Here is a 19,189-nt window from a genome sequence, read left to right as displayed (position 1 = left end):
AATCAATACCGTTGACAGTTTGTCAAACAATCCTCGCACAGTTCTGGGCAAGTTCTTCCAAACTCTTTGTTTAATGCCTCGAATCACCATCTCTTCCATTTCTAAAGTTGAGCCCGGAGCAGTTAACAGTGCATGGCATTCCTTTACAGATCTAACAGGTGCCGGTATGTCTGCCATTGTGAAAGTTTTTGATCTTCGTGGAAAAAGGGTAACTTGAAATGTCAGTAAATCTGGCAGAGACAAGTGAGTTGGAAGTCATGAAGCAACTCATACCAATCGGAATAGATACGGAAATCGATCCTGAGACGATTGGTAGGGCGATCGATGGAACTTTGAGTAGTAAAGGCGTCACACAGAGTTTTGAAGGTTGAAAGGACTCAGAAATCCATTTCACTCTCGACGCGTTTTGGTCCAATATTTACGTGTTTATAATTATTTGTAATTCATTAAATCTACAGTTTGGGATCCTTGTACTCGGTTCGTATCAAGCCTTCTTGAGTACATGAAGCCACTAAGCGTCCATCTCTACTATAAAATCGTCCATGGGCTAACGAACGTCCGTCTCCAGTCCACACATTCTCCATTATCATTAAAAGATATTCATCAATTCGGAAGTCTGCATGCATCCTGACAAACGAGTGTGAGACAACTTCATATATGCTAACGCCAGCAGCTTACCAAACGGTATGATCCAAAGTTGCCATCATCGTCACTTGTGGATTCGTGTCTGAATACCACGTCCCATGTCTGACTGACCCGCTGCCTAACAGCCATCTATCACTGATAAACATGAGAGCACTTTGGTGCTGCATCGGATCATCTGAGAGCCGTTCCTTGGTTTTTAACCAGAAGAGCAGTCTACCCGATTTCGATGCCATTGAACCATCGGCAAACGCAAAGTGGTGATCGCTGACGTCGATGATGTCAAACGATGGAGTTGTCTAAAGCGAGTTCATTCAGTCTGAGCGAGACAGAGTATGCAGTACAATGTAAAGGAGGACCTACTTCTTCAATTTTCATCAGCTGTCGAGATTTTGGATGAAAATACCTTGATATCATTGGATGATTGACAATAGCCACCACTCTCTCGTCCCTCCTTTCACAATCTTCCGGTTGAGGCAGCCCATCGATTGGCATAGGAAGTTGATACTTGACTACACTCGCTTCCGGTGTTTTGAAGCTAACCATGGCTTCGAATATCACACGGTCCCGCTGTTTAGCTGCCACGTTCCGTGTTATGAAATTGCGACCGTCCCGCACTCGTTCAACATGATACCAGACTGGAATGGTGTGGTCAGCTGGGAGTAAAAAGTACGAATGCATCGAGTGTGCTCGGAATTGAGATCCCACGGTTTTCATGGCAGATGCTAGAGCTTGCCTGGCAAACAAGTATATCAGCTGGCGCTTCTGACGAATCTGAGCAGGACATCAAAACATACCCTAGTACTTGACCTCCATATATACCTCTACCATAAGGTGGTAGCCATTGCCGTTTACTCTTGAAGACATCAGGTAGCGCTTCCTCGACCTCCAGTTCCTAAGGTTTCCAAATTGTGTGAGTAGATGCAGCACATTTGGACGACGTTGTTGAGAAAAGTGACCGGAAAATGGCTTCAGAGAGCCATGCTGTTGGCAAATACGTAATGTAATATTCAAAATTACACTTGATGCAAGAGATCTGGGCAATTCAACAAAAACACGGAAGACAAGATGAAACGTACAGCGCTGATTGAAACCCCACTCTTGTCAATGGAATTGTCCGTTAATGGAGGCATGTTGACGGAGCTTGAGGTTAACTGGCCGTTAGCGCGCCCCAAGAGAAAATAGTAGTGCTGGACGTCAGTGAGAGTTCGTGACGTAATGTTCCTTTTTTAACTACTTACTGCCTGCTCACACATCCCTCCGTGCGGTCGGTTTTCTTGTCCGAAGTGGGCTCTGAATTACGTTCATTGTCGCCGTTGGAATCGTTGATTGCCATTGGAATCGTTGTTGCCATTGGAATCGTTGACTGTCATTGGAATTGTTGTTGCCATTGGAAACGTTGACGTCGTCGGAATCGTTGGAATCGTTGCCGTCTGTTTCTAGAATGTTCTATGGGTAAAATTGCTTCCATTGCAGATTTTTTGTGTGCTGATGTGAACATTCTGTAAGCTGTGAAAATTGTGTAATGTGGATGTTTGGATCAATATACGCAACTCGAATTGCTTCCCAATTGTTGGTAGTCAAACTCATTCTTGGATTGGCATTCAAAACTGACCTCATTGCAGCTACCAGTTGAGCTATCTCGTCTTGAGTAAACGAAAAGGATCGATTGCGTCCATTGTCAACTGGAGCAACATTCTCGTTGTTGCCGTTCGAGTTAGATCCACCATTATTGCCATTACCATTATCTCCATTATTGTTATTACTTCCTCCTGGGCTACTTCCACCAGGAGTACATCGTTGCATTCCTAATTTCTTATTGATCTGATGGATCAAATCAATCTCATGCTCGAGAACGTGGTCTCAGCTTAGGAACTGGGGAACTGCTGCAAGAGATCTGAAGTTATTATATAACAGTTCTGTGAGATTAAAAAAGAGTCAAACAAGGGGGGGGGGGGGGTTGCCATCAAAACAAAACGTTTGGGGACCCCCATTTTTCCTTTCTCGACGATTTTAACGACTTCGCAAGAGAATTTCTTTAATGAAATGCTGAAACACAAGTTGAAGTCTGCAGGAAGACATCAAGTCTTGTACGATACTAACTTGACGAGATAGTTTGCAAATCCTAAACTGTTCTCGTCTTAGAGTATTTTGTAGTGTTGAAGATAGCATGAAGCTGAATGCCTTCGAGAAATGGATTTATGTCGGATTACAATATACTAGTGTGTTCGCGCACACCCAAATTTGTGTGTTTTGTTTCTGTAGTTTGATTTTAATACAAGTAACTATATACATGTATGCATTTCAAGCCTTCAAATACTGATACTTTTAAAGACTTCATGACTTAACATAGTCGAAGCGAGGGTTTTCTCAGAAAGACGTGGGTCGTCAGGGCAATACTCTACCAAATTGATCATCTCTTTGATAAATCCCTGCATTTGTGGATCCGCTCCAACAAATTCCATAGTACGTAAAGTCTGCATCAACATCCATATGTCACAGCCATAAGTGTAAGACATTTTGTGTTTGCCAAGCTTTACTTGTGGCACAAATATGCTTCTAAATCCTGGTAGTAGCGGCCCAGGCTTTCCGCAATGCTCCAAATCTATCAGTATAAACCTGTTCTCCACCTGAATCATATTGTCCAAGCGAATATCTCGATGAACAATACCAGCAGAATGAAGAGCCTTATTGATGGTGCGTCTTCATTATCCACATAACCGACTTGAATTGAAACGCAATCCTACCTCCAATCCTTTCAAGATACAGTAGCAAAGCTTGCGACCAGTATGTGGTTCACGAATATTCCTAATGTTGGTGCCAATTGGAGCCAGATGGAAACTGTATGAGCCATAGGTAACCACCTCCTTGATGCGCTTGATTAGATACGGAGAGTCGACTGAATGAGCGAGTCTTAAATCCTGTTGGAGCGAACTTAGGGTGGTCGTCGCTTAAACTGATGCAAGTGAGAATCTTACATCGATTGTAGCGTTCTCCCAAGGAATACGTATCGTTTTTATCATAAAAGTATTACGAAATAGTAAAGTAGTCTAATCAATTTAAGGGTTGTTAGCACTCGTAACACAGGTTCTTTCTCTAATTACTCACAGTCATGCCACGTTCATATTCTCTAGATAACGACCATTTCGGGCTAAATGCATCAGCTTCATTGAGTAACATCAAACCACGGATCAGGCGAAAAACATTGACTACAGAGAATAAAGCGTTCAAGCGACCAGTTGATGTTGTCAAATTAAATTCAGGTGATAACATAGATCTGGCTCCATTTGCGTTGATACTATATAATCTTGAATGGGAAATGTACTTAAGTAAAGAATCAAGCGAAAGAAGAGCGATCTTACAATCTAACCTCAATTTCCGAAAATCAGCTGCATAAGCGAAGCATGTTTTGACATTTCCATAAAAGATGGCACTGAGAGGTTCATTCATCTTATTCAAGTTCAGTTCTGCTTTGCCAATATTGGTGTCTACCTTCTCTTGACCAAAGACCATAAGTAGATTGTCAAAGTATAATATAGAATCTGGTCTGAAGGAGTCAGTGCTTTGCAAAGGTTCTTCATTGCGGCTAACTTCGACAGAAATATTGACGGTTTGTGCAAACAGTTGAAGTGGAGTACATAAAATGGAATCCCATAGTGAAATTCCTGTTGAAATGAAATATGAGTGGCAAAGCCTTTGTGTGCGATGGAGGCTCGAACCTGAGTGCTGGCCAAGACCAACTCGCTGTCCTCTCAAGACTTGCATTACGATAATTGCTACGTCTCTTAAAGCAACAGAAGAGTTTGTAGGAATTTGGACAAACTCATTCTTCAAACCAATCAAATCACCAGGCAATAAGAGTTCAGTGATGGGAACGAGTAGTGGTAGTGGAGCAAGAAGTTTGCTTTGCAGGTGTTGCTCAATAACATGAGTAGGAAGATCACCAGAAGACAACTGTACAGGCTGAAGAAGATTATCTAATAGTGATGTCCAAAAGCGAGAATCTAAAAAAGAAATTGATGCAATTTTTGTGAGAGAATCAATTGACCTGTCTTTAAATACCTTGACTAAGAGTGGAAGGCTGCAATCCGGGTGCTACTCCAGTTTGTCTTGGTCTTACGACTCTCAATGGATTGTCGTCTGATGTTTCGATTTGGGTGATTGATGTACTTGGTTTCAGTGGCGATTTGCATTCTGCATCCATATATACATATAATTGATGTGCTTTGATGCCATCTAATGACTTCTTGAAGTCTTCATGATTAATGAGATATTTGCGGAGTCCATCGATATTAGTCACAGTGACGTGTACTTCGACTTTCGCTGCAAGTCCCAATTTATGAAGTGCAGCGAATGATTCGTCAGCGTTTTCAGCATCTCGCTTAAAGAGCTGAATCCAGAGCACTGTAGTGTCGCTCATAGTTGTTCGTTGCTCAACTAACAAGGTAAAAAAGTGCTATGAGTGATCTGGAGGCAACAGATGACTAAATATGTATTTGTATTAGAATTGCAGGGATCTGTTAAGACTATATTGCTTAACACATCTCAACGTAAATGCCAGTCTGATCTATCTGGTGACAAATTTGGAAACCTGAGTGAGGCAAGTCTGACAATGCCAACCAAAGTATAGAATATCGTCAGCTGAGAAATCTACCAGATTCTGCATGATCCACATACTCTCTTGGTTATGGTGTCGTTGCTGTACTCAGAATAATCACAGAGCAACATTGAATACGATGGTATGGACAATCATGTGACATACAGAGCAGGCATCAATATCTTTGAACATGCTGTAATCTTCCCTTCCTGCCGTTTTCTCGTTGGGGTGGTTTAAATTGCGTAAGAGTGTTGAATTGGTATGGGTATCGCACCTTTCTGGGCTGCAACTGCCAATGTCGCAATCCCGCATGGTTGTGTATCTATTGACTATTAATGAATCTCTTTCCATTATTTGCTTCTCTTCGGAACGTCTGGTTTCGATCTCGTTGTCTGAGGAGAACTTGCCAATCGGGAGGGGGAGACACTGCTCTGGATTGCAGTATACAATGAGAACAAAGGGATTGAAATGGCCTTATAGGCCTACTCATATCTCACGCTATCTTCATATACATTTGCAGGACATTTGGGAGACGGCAGTTTCACGTTGTCAGGTCAAGGGAGGGAGGGAGGTCATACCAAAACGCCACCAAAACGCAATCCGCTCTCGTCCACTGTGCATGCTGGTTTTAATACCAACAGACCTAGGTTATGGCTTCGCAGTTCAAACATTCACTTCGGTCTATTGGACTTTGCACTTTTGCAATGACAAGCACATCAGCTTTGGATAAGGATGTGTTTCGAAGCAAAGCGGGAGCGCCTCTAGCACAAATCTCGACTTCGGTTTGGATGCGTGATGGCTTCATCGGATTGTCCATATGTTAAGACTTTGGTTCGCCTGTGCGTAATCGTTGCAGAGCAAAGAGGAAATGTCATTAGTGCCCATTTTGTATTCTATTTCTTGTAATCGGCACTACTGCTACTCACATCTCACTCCAATTTCATCAACAGCAATCTTTGCAGAACATTGGGAAGCGGTATCTTTATGTCGTCGGTCAAGGGAGGGAGGGAGCTTTTACCATAGCGCAACCCGCTCTCGTCCACTGTGATTGCTAGTTTCAATACCAACAGACCAATGTTATGGCATCACAGTTCAAACATCATCCAAGGTTGACGGGACTTCTTACTATGGCAATGACAAACACATCAATGTTGGCTAAGGATGTGTTTCGAAGCAGAACGGGAGCGAAACTAGCACGCATCTCGACCAAGGTTTGGATTGCGTGAGGGCACCAGGGAAAGTCCAAGGGTTGTCCATTGGTTAAGGCTAAGGCTCGCCTGTGGTTAATGGTTGCTGAGGAAGGTCGAAACACTTATAGGCTGTGCGTTGTAACTGATTTTGACAAGTGTCTATCCATAATTCTTAAATTGTTATAAACTTCAGCCATCCAATTCCATCACGATTCGAATGAGACTTGGCGGACGCGTTCTAGTATTCGCTGAATTCGGTGGCATATTTGACACGTGATTTTGTCCTTTTTTATTCTTTCCGTTCTCGCCCTCTTAAACCCTCGCTTGATCGGTGTTTGGAAAACAGGTGGTGACTGATATAATGAAGCTCTTTGCCCCGCACCGGAGAAAGCAAAGGAAAACGAGTGGAAGCTCATCTTCATTAGCGATTGCTCCGTACGAGCATGCAAATGATAGCTTTCAATCGCTCGAAACACCAACAGAAAGTGATGTTGTGTTGAGATCTCCCTCCAGCGAAACTGGTGATGATTCTTTTGGAAGTATGAATACTATTCGACGGCTACGCTCCAGAGAGTTCTGGATGGAAGATGCCAAGGTCTGTAAAGGAACTGGTTCGGATCTTGAGCTTTCGTGATCTAATCTTGTGGATTTTGGATACAGGCAGTTAAATGCTATGGCTGCAATCAGCCTTTTTCAGTTCTCAGAAGAAAGCACCATTGTCGCATCTGTGGACAAGTACGTGTCTTTACCTCATCGTTGCAGCGAGTTTGCTCACATATACAACACTCCAGGTATTTTGCTCCAAATGTGCTGTCGTGCAAAGTGCTGCAAACTTTCAGATCTCGGGCGAAATGAGGTTTGAATTCAATATTTTGCTTTATTTAAGTGTCCTTTGCCGTCCTTTCCATAGCTCCATGCATTCAAAGGGATCTGACACGTCAACGATTCTCAGGATTTGCGTCTTCTGTCAGGGCAAGGATGAAGACCCAGTTCCTAGCTATGCCGACGCATATGATCGTCGTGGTATAGATGATGATCGGATGTCCTTATCTGACTTGTCAGTACGGGGCTTAGATTATCCAAATCATGACTTGGCATTGGCGCACGAGGAGAACTGGAGCATACAAAGACACCATCGTGGTTCACCATCAACTACTCTTACTCGTCGGGGATCTGATGCTCGTGTATTAGAGCGTGAATTGCACGAGGCTCTATATGAATCATCATCATTGAAATATCCATCAGACGTTGAACGACAAACAGATGACGAGTCAGACGAAGACGATGACGACGAAGAAGAGATCAATCCTGCTGCTGTCGGTATTGCCAATGCACTGAGTACATCTGGTATAGATTTTAGGCCTGGTCATGCTAGAAAGAAGAGTGATACTGGTAGAGGTGGTGTTCCAGCGAGTCTCAAGCATCTTATACAACGACTTGAAGCTGAAGGTAGTGAGATGCCAGCTTCGTCTGGTGGTCTTGTGACTCGACGGCCGACACTTCATCGTATTCGAAGACCTGCTTCAACAATACAAATCAACGCTGTAGCAGTCAATCACCTGAAAGCACTCCTATCCCAAGTGCTTCACGAATTCCATATTGGGAACCCAGCAGAATGGGAGCCCGTATTTATAAACCTAATGCTTAAAGTATCTGAATCGCTACACCCTGATGTCAAATCTGGAGACTCGCCAGATCCGAATACTTATGTAAAAATCAAACGTATTCCAGGTGGTCTACCTTCTGATTCTATGTATATAGATGGCGTTGTATTTTCCAAGAGTGTGCCACACAAGTTAATGCCAGTGCCCATCGCCAATCCACAAATCCTACTATTGGCCTTTGCTCTCGAATATAGACCCGTAGAAGCTGCTGAAACTGTAGATTTGAGTATTGAAGCAGTCGTGTCTCAAGAAAAGGAGCACGCGCAAAAGCTGATTGCTCGTATATTGACTCTGAAACCAGATCTTGTATTGGTCGAAAGAGGTGTCAGTCGGTATTCAATGGAATACTTGCTCGAAGCTCGAGTTACTGTGATTGCCAATGTAAAGCCATCTGTAATGGAATCTATAGCTAGAAGTACACAGGCGGATATCGTAACATTCGAGAAGCTTGCCCAGTCACCTCGCCTCGGGACATGTCGACTCTTTCGAATGCAGACTTACTTCCATCCAGATATACCACGACATCGCAAATCCTTCTTGCTTTTTGAAGGAGCACGTAAGGAAGTAGGATGTACACTAGTGTTGAGAGGTCGACCTGCAGATGAACTAGGTGAAATCAAGACTCTGGCACGATTTATGATCCAAGTAGCATATAATCTGAGACTAGAGACCTCACTTCTCCAAGACGAATTCGCCTTATTGCCTACGTCAGTAGCTTCCGTAGCACCAGCACCTGTAATCGAGGACGAGAATACTAATACACGCAGTAAAAAATCGGCACTTGAAAAGTCTATTCAAGTCTATGAGAAGACCATTCTCTCATCATCGCCCAATGTAATTATCCCACCACCATATACCCTTTCGAAGCAGCGTGAACTGGCTGCGCGAACCCCTAGTCATCGAAATGTAGGAGCCTCCAGCCCTCTACCACCGCTAGCACCAATATCAATCCGACCTGGAATGGAGAATGGGCATCATGAAATCGATGAATTGACTCTGAGTCCATTCGATTATCAGTCAATTATAGTCCTTCGATCTACTTCTGGTGGTGCTCTCACAACGCCCTGTCATCCTCCTGAATATCAAACTTTTGACTATTATGGAGAATCCGATATACCGTTAGGCAGATATATCGAACGTGTATATATGCTGTCTAGCTACTTGTGTCGATGTGAACGTCCATGGTTGAATCATGTTCGGAGTTATGCACATGGTGAAGGCAAGGTGAATGTTATCTTGCAAACACTTGCATGTCCCATAGCTGGAATGGATGAGAGTATATTGATGTGGAGTGAGTGTCGTATTTGTCATGCGTCGACTCAGCCAGTGCCGGTAAGTCAGCTTTGCCCCAACAACCAAACGGTTATTTTTTGTTGTTGATCGTCGGATTCTTTTCGTTAGATGTCTGAAGATACATGGGCATTCTCGTTTGGAAAGTATTTGGAGCTCACATTTTATCATACTGGAATACCTTGTCGAGCAAATTTGTGTCCCCATGACATTCATCGATGTCACGTTAGGTACGGTTTGCATGTGGGAAGAAGCAAAACCAAAAATACCGCCGCAAGAAGTCAGCTAAGCATATGCTTTTAGATGGTTTGCGTATCGGGGACTTGGAATCAAGGTTGAGTACAGCAGGATTGACCTGTATGAAGTCATCTTTCCATCCATGAAACTAGAATGGGATGCACGTGTACACGAACAAAACAAGGAAGAAGATCGTGACGCTCTCCATACTCGGATCGATCGACTCTACGCATCCATACGAAAACGATTCCAGTCCCTACTTGACCATGATCGTGAACATAATCAAACCACACAAAACATTCATCAATTCAAGGAACGACGTAGCCAGATACTCAGTTTGCAAAGGCAAGCTGCTGGAGATCGTAGACATATGCTACAAGTGCTACAAAGAGCATTCACAAACTCGGCAAAAGATGATACCTTTGCCTTGAGCGTTGTCTACCATGAGCTTTTGAGTAATGTGACTAGATGGGATGCTATATTTGCGAAGATATTCGGTATATCGCTCACACCGAATGAGAAACGGTCTCTGGCAATCACAAACAGTAGCAAACTTGCTGTGACTATTCCACCACCCTTGCCACCAAGAGAGACACAAACGGATATGTTGCCAGTATTGGGAACGTCACCTTCGCGGGAAGCTATGGATGTATTCTTAAAGGCTCACGCATTGCCTGATCCAGCAAACCTGGAGGTACGGCATAGTTCCATTCAGTGGGACGTTTTTTGCTAACGAGCATTGCAAAATTTAGGTGGTAGAATTGAAAGACTGGACTCCCAAACACTTCAAGGACCCATCCACGAAGCGCTTCCTACACAATACCGATGCAATAGATCAAGTACTTCTAGTAGCTCCTTCTGATATATTCCCAATGACCCAAGAAGTACTGGCACCAACTCCATTCTTGCCAGTCAATGTGCTTGATGCTCTAGATACCAAGACTCCAGCATCGAAAGCACCATTAGGAGAACGACACTTTTTCGTGCCGTCTGGTTGTATTACTGAATCTATTGCTGATGAACGTATTGGAGGGCCACAATTCGAATGGACTGTGCCGAGAGATGATGAATTGGAAGAGTTTGACGAGGAGACTCATGGAGACGAGGATGAGTCTGCGGGTATTACGGGGCAGTTGCAATATCCATGGTAATTTATTCCAGCTTGGCCGCTTGTTTTTCCTTCTCACTTATTGGTTTCATTAAACAGGTCTCCATTTGAACATGTTCATCCAGACTCACCAGTCATTTTGCGTGAAGATGAGCCTAGTTCTATTATTGCATTTACTTTGCGGTACGTTTAATGATTCGTTGGAACTGCTCCGTTTTTGCTCACTGCTGTTTTTCGTCTTGCTGTCATACAGATCCAAGCAATATCAAGCGGCTCTTGCTGCAATGCGGTCTGGTGCTAGTGTTAATGCTGAGGGCGAGAAACCGATCTGTGTCGAGTTTGATGATATTGGTGGAGAAGCTGGCAAACTTCCAGGTGAGAAAACAAATCTCGGCCAGTCAAAGTCAACAGACATAGAGGCATCCGACTTTACTCACAGTATTGAGATGCGTTTAGACGGGTCTCAGGTCAAATTCAACTGTCAGGTGTTTTATGCTGAAGAATTTGAAGAACTTCGAGCTGCTTGTGGAATTGAGAAACTCTACATCGAATCTCTGGCACGATGTTTCAAATATGATTCATCTGGAGGAAAATCACGTATGCTTTTCTTGAAAACTCGAGGTAAAGTTTCGAATGCAAGATTTCTTGAGTAGTCTAGGCTGTATCTACCCAAGGTCCTGAACTCTTATAGATACAAGGTTCATGATCAAGCAATTGAATCGTGCCGAACGAGAGGCATTTGAGCATTTTGCACCAATGTATTTGGAGCATATGTCTCGTGCTGCTAATACTAAGGTAATTCTGAGCGCGCTGTTTAGCGTACTTTGACTGTGGCCTCAGACGTTTTTCCCAGCTCCCAACTGCCTTGGCCAAGATTTTTGGCTTTTACACCATCAAAATCAAACATACCTTGACCAACAAGAGCACTCGTTTGGATTTGTTTGTTATGGAGGACTTGTTCTTTGGACGGGAAGATATCAAGGTATGTTTGCAGCCGTGTAATGCTGGCTTTATGTGACATAAATTTTTCGCTGACTTGTTATTTCTCTCTTAAGGTGTTTGATCTGAAAGGATCTGAATGGAATCGACATGTACAATCAACTGGGAAACGTGGTGAAGTGTTTTTGGATTTGAATTTCGTCGAATGTGAGTTTCACCGCATGACGATAGTCCAATGGTGTTTTTTTTGCTTTGAAAGCCTCACCAGAAATCATTTCACGCTATAGACATTTACGAGTCACCACTATTCTTACGCGAGCACAGCAAACGTATGCTACGTGCCTGTGTCTTCAATGATACAATCTTCCTATCCAAGCAAGGTGTTATGGACTACTCTCTCCTTGTTGGTGTTGATCAGAAACGACAAGAGCTCGTGGTTGGAATTGTTGGTATGTGGTGAAAAGATACGTCGAAACCTTCGAATGATCATTCTGAAGGCATTTTTTTGGTGGTAGATTTCATCAGAACATTCACATGGGACAAGAGACTGGAGAGTGTCGTCAAGGAAAGTGGATTATTGGGTGGAGGTGGCAAGCAGCCGACCATTGTCAAACCAAAAGTGTACAAGAAACGGTTTAGGAATTCGATGGAGTCGTACTTTCTCTGCGTGTACGTTTTGGAATTTGATATCTGGCAGTTCTTGTGGTGTGGAATGTTTTGTGGCCTAACACTTTCTCATTTTCAATAGGCCTGATAAACGTGAGATGTGTTCACATAAATTGGGATTTTGTTTCATGCGCTCAAATTCGGTTTTTTTCATAGATGCCGTCAGCACATACCTAAATTAAAGAAGAATTTGCAACCGAATATACCCCTCATCAACTTTTGTAGCAGAGAGACGTCATTTGCATTTATTGATATAAATTAACTAGTCTCTTGAACTTCAATGGTGCCAATATTGGGACACTCACCTCTCGAGAAGCTATGTATGGGCGACTGAATGTTCAAACATGGCTGGTTCCAACAGGCTTACAAGTATGTTAGAGAGTGATATCATACTTTGTTTTTTTCGCCTAACGATATTTCGATCCATTTAGATGTTAATCCTCAAAGTGGGGAACGAAGAACCCTTTCACAGCATGACCTGTTCACTTTGCCAATATACAAGATCAAGTCCTTTCTAGTGCCTCTTTCTTCCCAATAACAACTTCCCGTCCAGCAAACAAGCTCTCCATCACAAACAAATCTTAATTGGCACTAAAAAGTGCCATTCGTGTTAAGGGCTTGAGGTTGGGTGTAGGGAGAATATATCAAGCATATCTACTGGCCAGAGTTCGTGCCTGAGGATAAGAAGGTGTGTTGCAAAGCAATTTGGTGTGATCCTTATATAAGGTTTTTTCTCCTTCAGTGTGCTAACGTATCATTGAACGTTTTCAAGGTGTTTTGATTTGAAAGAGAACTGAACGGAATCGACATGTAGCTGGGAACTGGGAACTGTAACGCACTGCTTTTGGATTTGAAGTTTGTTGAATGTGAGTTCGCCCTAATCCATCCAATCGCTAGTTCCATTTTTTTGGCGCGTTTACAACGTGTTGCTCATAATCCACTTACAGCTACCTTCTATCAGACAATCTTCGAATCACCACCGTTCCCACGTGATTCCAGTGAACGGCTGGTACGTGCTTGTCTTCAATGATACCATGCTCTTATCCAAAACAAGGTATTTTGGATTACTCTCTTGGCAGGATGTTATGGGGGACACTTCTTCGGTTGATCAGAACCGCCAGGAGCTAGATGGTATTGCTAGCAGTGCTGAGAAGATGCGCGAAATCATCAAAGGTTTGAAGTCAACTCTTTTTTTCCCTAATGGATATTATCAGAGATTTTCACAAGGGGCAATATAGTGGGGAAGTGTCGTCGAAGAATGTGGATTGTTGGATTAAAGTAGCAAGTGGCCAACTATTGTCAAACCAACGAGTGTACCAGAAACGGGTTGGGGGTATCTTGGAGAGAGTTGTATCTTTTGTGTCTAGGATGCTGATGACTCGATTCTCCTAGTTTTTGTGAGAATGCCTCTGTACTACTAACTCTCCTTGAATTTATTCAGACTTTAGTCAACGTAGGATGACTTCCTTGAGGTGGAAGTGTGAGAGACTATGCGATGTTTTCTCGCTCGCTCCCCTTCAGATTCGATGAGACGACACCTAAATCAAGTAGATGCAACCTATACTCAAATCTCATTCACATTCAAACATTTGTAGTACTCTACAGAATGGCCATGCGCATGTATTTTATAATATAAATTAAGTGTGAAACTCTAGAATCTACTATTACGAGATGCACTCCAAATCGTCCAAGGCAGTTTCCAAGTCTTTTGAGTCAGTTTAGGATCAAACAGGTTAAAATTTGTAGCTTCCAATCTCTTTAGGTATTCCTCACATGGTATCTAATAGTATCGATGAGACTTAGAAGGATAATGCAAATAGAGGAATAAGAGCCGCACTTACAGAGAGCAAAAGAGCGGGAGCAGCCTCTTTAGGAACACCTTTACCATGCGCTCTCGCCGTAATGATTTGATCATTAGCAGCAGTAGCTACCTCATACACTACTTGTCGAAATGCTTCATTTGCTGGACCTTTACGTATGATTTCTTCAACTGATATTCCATGCTATGATCAAAGAGTGTCAATCTTGAGGTATATCATACAACTATTTTTGTCGTCTCGTACCTTGGCAGATATCTGACTAGGCAAATAAAACCTCCTATCCCGAATATGAAACGGCGTCGCACGTAGCAGTGTTGTAATCCCCAGTGCTTTGCCGATATGAGATGCAGCGTGGTCTGCATGTACATCTTTCAGTCCGAGAGCTTCGAGTTGGAGGTAGAGGAGGCATGTAGCTGTGTTTTCAGCGTATTTTTCGACGTCGGATATAGTTGTGTATTGTGGGTCTATGAGGTTTGCTTCCTATGAGATGTGAAAAGAAGTGTTGGCAAAGAAAGGGGCTGAGGAGGATGACGATTGGTTGTTGGATGGTACCCTTTCAGCAATAATGCGCTTAAACCACGACTGTGACAAGTCTACGTGTTCAAGACACATTCCTAAGAGTTCAGCTACTGGATGACTTGACGGACGTCCCTATAAACACCAAAGCTTCAATCTTCCGAATGTCTTGATCCAAACACCACATGTTCAAACCACATACCTCGTAGACAGCAGCAATGGTCTCTCTCCAGAACTGCATGCGCATGCGACCCAGATTGGCATCACGTACATGTTCTCTTATCTGGGACAATTCCACGTTGAATGCTCTGATGGCAAAGAAGGCAGCCTGGCTTTCTTTTGGAGCAAAGATGGTGCATAGGTATGTCTCGTAGTCGAAGCGACTATGAATCAGAGGAGAGGATTAGTATGATAGGATGCATAATATGGAATGGATGGTGGTTACCGAACAATGTCTGTACAGTGCTTCAAGACTGTTTGAGCTCGTTGCGACATTTTTTCGGATTTTTGAGGAAAGGAGAGTTGGGTTGAGGAATGTCAGAGTGCGTGTGAGAGTGTGGTAGAGATAATTTGGTGCCTTATGTAGCCAGAAGTCGCATACTCGTGTTGCTGTCGCAGATCCATTCGCCAAACACGAAGAACCTGGGTCTCATTTGAACGCAGGATACGGAGAACTAGAAGAGCTGCTATTCGAAATCATCAATCTCTGTCAATTCATGATGATGCCCTTAAAATCTGAAGATCCCAATGTTTCAAACATGCACAATCTCATGAACTCTCAAATCTGTGACTAAATGCGCTTGGAGGTAGATTCACGTGTTAAATGAGATCCATTGGTCATTCGTTGATATAAATCCAAGAGACGAACTACCGTATACGTGGCAAAACAGTCAAGAACAGTCAAGATCACGAAAGTTGTAGACCTAATTGCCCTGTGCAACATGGTTCAGCTGGTCACCTCTCATCTCCAAGCAACAGCTGTCGGAAAGTCGAAACAAGTGGCTTTTCCTTGTCTGGATCAATCCTTCTGATATCTTTGTCTACACGGTACAGCACCTGTCGCTATCACCTTCTGTACTCCTGCGTTTGACTTGATCGTATCTGATCTTTGAACCAACGGCAAACGTGAGATTTTCTGACGAGACAATGGTACTGATATCGCTTACATCTCATCGGATTCGTCTTATAGATGATCATCGAGGCTTTTGATCGCTTGACCACTGAAGAGCAAGCTGAATTTAGTGTGCTTGCACATGAGATGAACAAACGTCGTGCCCGTGTTCAGACGACGACGTACCAGCCATGAATGGTAATCTCACTTTGTAGCTGACCTTCCTTGCTCTCCGTGTACTTGTTGTGAGTGTGTTTAACCCATTGTCGGTTTAGACGACAACCCACCACCCATTCGAGCTACAGGAGTTGCAGCCGCCACTTCAGCATACGCACGAAATGGATATCTTTCCAATGTCTTGAAGAATGGGGTACCGAACTGTTGTACACTGCAATCGCTAGTATGATTACAGAGATATGGGTCGCCATCCCGGAAGTGCGAAAGCTAGGAGCTACTTGCTTGATGACAGATGCTGTGGCTGGGCTGTATCGTGGTGCTGCTGTGTGTATCAATTATCGGTACTGTCAAAGCTGCCTTGGTCAAGTTCGGTTATGGACGTCTTGTGGCCTGCCTACCTTCGTTTGGTCAGAAATTCAGTGATGGATATGTCAGTGAAGCAATGGCCAGCAACTCTCTTCAGATAGAAAGGAAACCAAATGTTTTCTTCTGTCATGGCAAATACAGAAATATTCATTATCAATTGGTTCAACAATAGTCGTTTGGATTTGCTAGTACCATAGCTTGGGAATCCATTCGCGCGGCTTATTTATATTCTTGCATTTAACTACAAATATCAGACCTCTTCTCTGAGCTCAGCCTCTGATATACACATCGTCGCATCTGAGATTTGAAGACACGCTAGTTCTGATCTATTCCTCGTTTGGGTCACTACCCATGAGTGTGCTTATAACGATTGGCCCTTGTTTTGCGTGGTCGTTTTCAGGAATACTTCTTCTCGTCTGTGTATGTGGTCAAGGAGCTGTATTTTCAACTGTATCTGCAGAACTTCTTGAGTATCGAATAACGATTTCAAAACCATTTGTGAATCAAAAATCCTCCAGGACTCTAGCACCATTTTTTACCTGAATCACTCGCACCAAACTTGGATCAGTCCTTGCAATATCAGGATGACGTCTATATATAACTAACTACCTCCTTCCTCATCCTCTTATATTGTTTTTATGATATCGCAGCCCCCTTCAAAGACACAACACTACACGGACCCAGCGACGTGCCAAACACAACCCCATCCTTATAAACACAAACTCCATCCTCACTAGTCTTGAAATGCAACGACACCTTTTCCCAAATCTTTAGTTTCGGTTTAATCTCTGCTTCAGGGGCATGTTCAAACCCATCAAATACAATACGTTCACCAACAGGTGTTCCCGCAGGTGGGTCTACTAGTTCGACGATAGTCTTGTCTGCGTTTGATGCAGCCAGGACCATACCTTCAGACAAGACACCGCGGAGTTTGGCTGGTTTGAGGTTTGCTGCGACGACTACGAGACGGTTTTGTAGGTCTTCTATGGGGATGTATTTGGCCAGACCTGATACTATAGTGCGCGGTTTTTCTTCGCCCAGGTCGATTTGTTCAATGTAGAGGGTGTCGGCTTCTGGATGTGGTTTGATGGAGACTATTTTACCAACCACCAGATCTAGAGGGTAAAGAGACGAGATTGTTGAGTCAAAAAATCCAAGAAGATAATGCAGTCATGCAGTCTGAACACCACAACTTGCCTAGTTTGGAGACATCATCAGCAACCTTTGGTTTGGGAGCAGGATAGGCTTCTGCAGTCAACTTGACAAGCTCAGGACTTTTAAATATATTACGAATCGGTTCCAGCAATTCGTTAAAAGCCATAGCCGATGCCTTCTTCAAATCACCAGGATGCAATTTCTTATCCTTGAATGCGACCTCCAATTCTTCATAAGAATGGAAGTCCACATCACCACCAAACTTTTCAGGTCGTTTGACCGAGAATACAGGATTTGGCGATTTCAAAGAGGCGACGGGGAAGAGCACTACTTTTATAAACTGCAATATTGGGTTTTCTGTTATATTACCTTCTTCACAAAAGGCTTTACCCAGTTTTCGAATGACGGTATCAGCATCATCGAGCAAGTCAACTTTTGAATCCGGTTCTGAAGACGACATTTTAGAGCCCGATAGACCACCAACCATTGTATTCATCAAGTGTGCCCGTTTCTTGTACCCTAGTTTAGGCAAGTATTGTTCTGCAAGCACAAATATCTTGCGCTGGTCCACACCACCGAATTGAGCATCTACTTTTAGGTATTCTTCATCTAGAGCCTGCAAGCCCGGATACAACAGACCAGACAAGAGAGGAGACTCGACCTGTTTGACGACCTCAGCACCTGCTTTCTTGGCATCGTGTTCCGTCATGATGGCAGCTAGTCGATAGACGTCAAGGGTGTATTCTCTGGATAGCTGGTAGGAAGTTCCTGTTACGAAGCGGAGCTTGTCGATGGGGACGCCCATGGACATGAGCATTGCTTTTATGATTTCGGTATAGTATTGGACTCGAAGACGTAAGAGTTCCCATGGAGCCTTCATGTTGTCCAAGTATGCGTGCAAGTCAGCGACTAGTACCGTCACCTAGTAGAGACAAGCGAATGAACAATCATGTATATACGCATCAAATGACATCCAACCTCTGTCTCAAATCATCAAAAACATACATGACACCCAGCCTGCAAAAAGTCTGCGATTTTAGTCATTGGTACGAAATAACCAATATGAGGCTTTCCAGTGGAAGCAGTACCCCAATACAAGGACAAATCGCGTGTATCTAGTACTTTCTTTATTTCTGGCCCACCCAATACTTCAGGCAGGTTGCGTGTAATGAGTTCATACTTTTGTGCTGCTGTTAAATGCGTCGAATTCGTCTCGGCAACGTCCATATTGACTAAGCTGCCCTGTTCTATATCTGCTGAGGGTGGTGTAGTACTAGTGCCTCCTGGTGCTGGAAGAATCGATTGCAGTGCGTACAGCAGTGCAAGCATTTGACAATGACTGGGGATGGATGCTGAACAAAAAAAAGAAACGGAGAGTGATGCATGACATGCGCGGGTCAAAGTTCAGGTGCAATAACATAAGAACATAAAAAATAGATTCGTAGAAATACGTTCTTTATCGTTCCTTTATTGTTCAACGATACAAGTACAAAACAAAAAAAGTTGAAGCTATGACAACCCATCCATCAACCGCGTTTCCTTTCATACACACTCGTCAGAAGTGAGCCAACCACCCTTCCAACTCGAGGAGGCAAGAATAAACTCGCCATCGCTCGAAGAGGACGCAATCATCAAGTAACAACTGGCACCAGTCGACAAGACATCAAAGCTACAGAAAAGCTTTCTGTGGCCTAAAGCATGCCGACCATAA

The 19,189-nt window shown here is 43.4% G+C and overlaps 4 protein-coding genes across 4 annotated transcripts; 1 reads left to right on the top strand and 3 right to left on the bottom strand.

Annotated features, from left to right (window-relative positions):
• Window positions 1-452: 452 nt before the first annotated feature.
• Window positions 453-5,062, bottom strand: SmJEL517_g05318 (uncharacterized protein; the record flags this gene model as incomplete). The annotated part of the gene is made up of 12 exons (XM_031171244.1): window positions 453-627; window positions 679-941; window positions 1,006-1,378; window positions 1,440-1,537; window positions 2,272-2,466; window positions 3,183-3,329; window positions 3,390-3,563; window positions 3,621-3,692; window positions 3,751-3,940; window positions 4,013-4,307; window positions 4,362-4,646; window positions 4,705-5,062. 12 exons carry the CDS (start codon window positions 5,060-5,062, stop codon window positions 453-455), a joined length of 2,625 nt encoding a protein of 874 aa, XP_031022763.1.
• Window positions 5,063-6,970: 1,908 nt separating this feature from the next.
• SmJEL517_g05317 (uncharacterized protein) lies at window positions 6,971-12,515 on the top strand (the record flags this gene model as incomplete). The annotated part of the gene is made up of 16 exons (XM_031171243.1): window positions 6,971-7,024; window positions 7,094-7,164; window positions 7,382-9,425; window positions 9,495-9,613; window positions 9,687-10,314; window positions 10,373-10,767; window positions 10,828-10,911; window positions 10,982-11,103; window positions 11,185-11,349; window positions 11,420-11,523; window positions 11,582-11,710; window positions 11,784-11,874; window positions 11,955-12,116; window positions 12,183-12,336; window positions 12,416-12,426; window positions 12,490-12,515. The coding sequence occupies 16 exons, from the start codon at window positions 6,971-6,973 to the stop codon at window positions 12,513-12,515; spliced, it is 4,359 nt and encodes a 1,452-aa protein (XP_031022762.1).
• A 1,469-nt stretch (window positions 12,516-13,984) lies between these two features.
• On the bottom strand, window positions 13,985-15,164 carry SmJEL517_g05316 (uncharacterized protein; the record flags this gene model as incomplete). The annotated part of the gene is made up of 6 exons (XM_031171242.1): window positions 13,985-14,113; window positions 14,175-14,336; window positions 14,397-14,633; window positions 14,706-14,804; window positions 14,872-15,052; window positions 15,115-15,164. 6 exons carry the CDS (start codon window positions 15,162-15,164, stop codon window positions 13,985-13,987), a joined length of 858 nt encoding a protein of 285 aa, XP_031022761.1.
• A 1,795-nt stretch (window positions 15,165-16,959) lies between these two features.
• SmJEL517_g05315 (tyrosine---tRNA ligase) lies at window positions 16,960-18,830 on the bottom strand (the record flags this gene model as incomplete). The annotated part of the gene is made up of 3 exons (XM_031171241.1): window positions 18,484-18,830; window positions 17,509-18,400; window positions 16,960-17,438 (listed from the first exon to the last, which is right to left on the bottom strand). The coding sequence occupies exons 1-3, from the start codon at window positions 18,805-18,807 to the stop codon at window positions 16,960-16,962; spliced, it is 1,695 nt and encodes a 564-aa protein (XP_031022760.1). The 5' UTR covers window positions 18,808-18,830.
• Window positions 18,831-19,189: the final 359 nt, after the last annotated feature.

This window comes from Synchytrium microbalum, assembly GCF_006535985.1.
Source record: "Synchytrium microbalum strain JEL517 chromosome Unknown SmJEL517_scf0047, whole genome shotgun sequence".
In the NCBI taxonomy this organism is placed as follows: domain Eukaryota; kingdom Fungi; phylum Chytridiomycota; class Chytridiomycetes; order Synchytriales; family Synchytriaceae; genus Synchytrium; species Synchytrium microbalum.
This window is presented reverse-complemented; position numbering and strand designations above follow the sequence as displayed.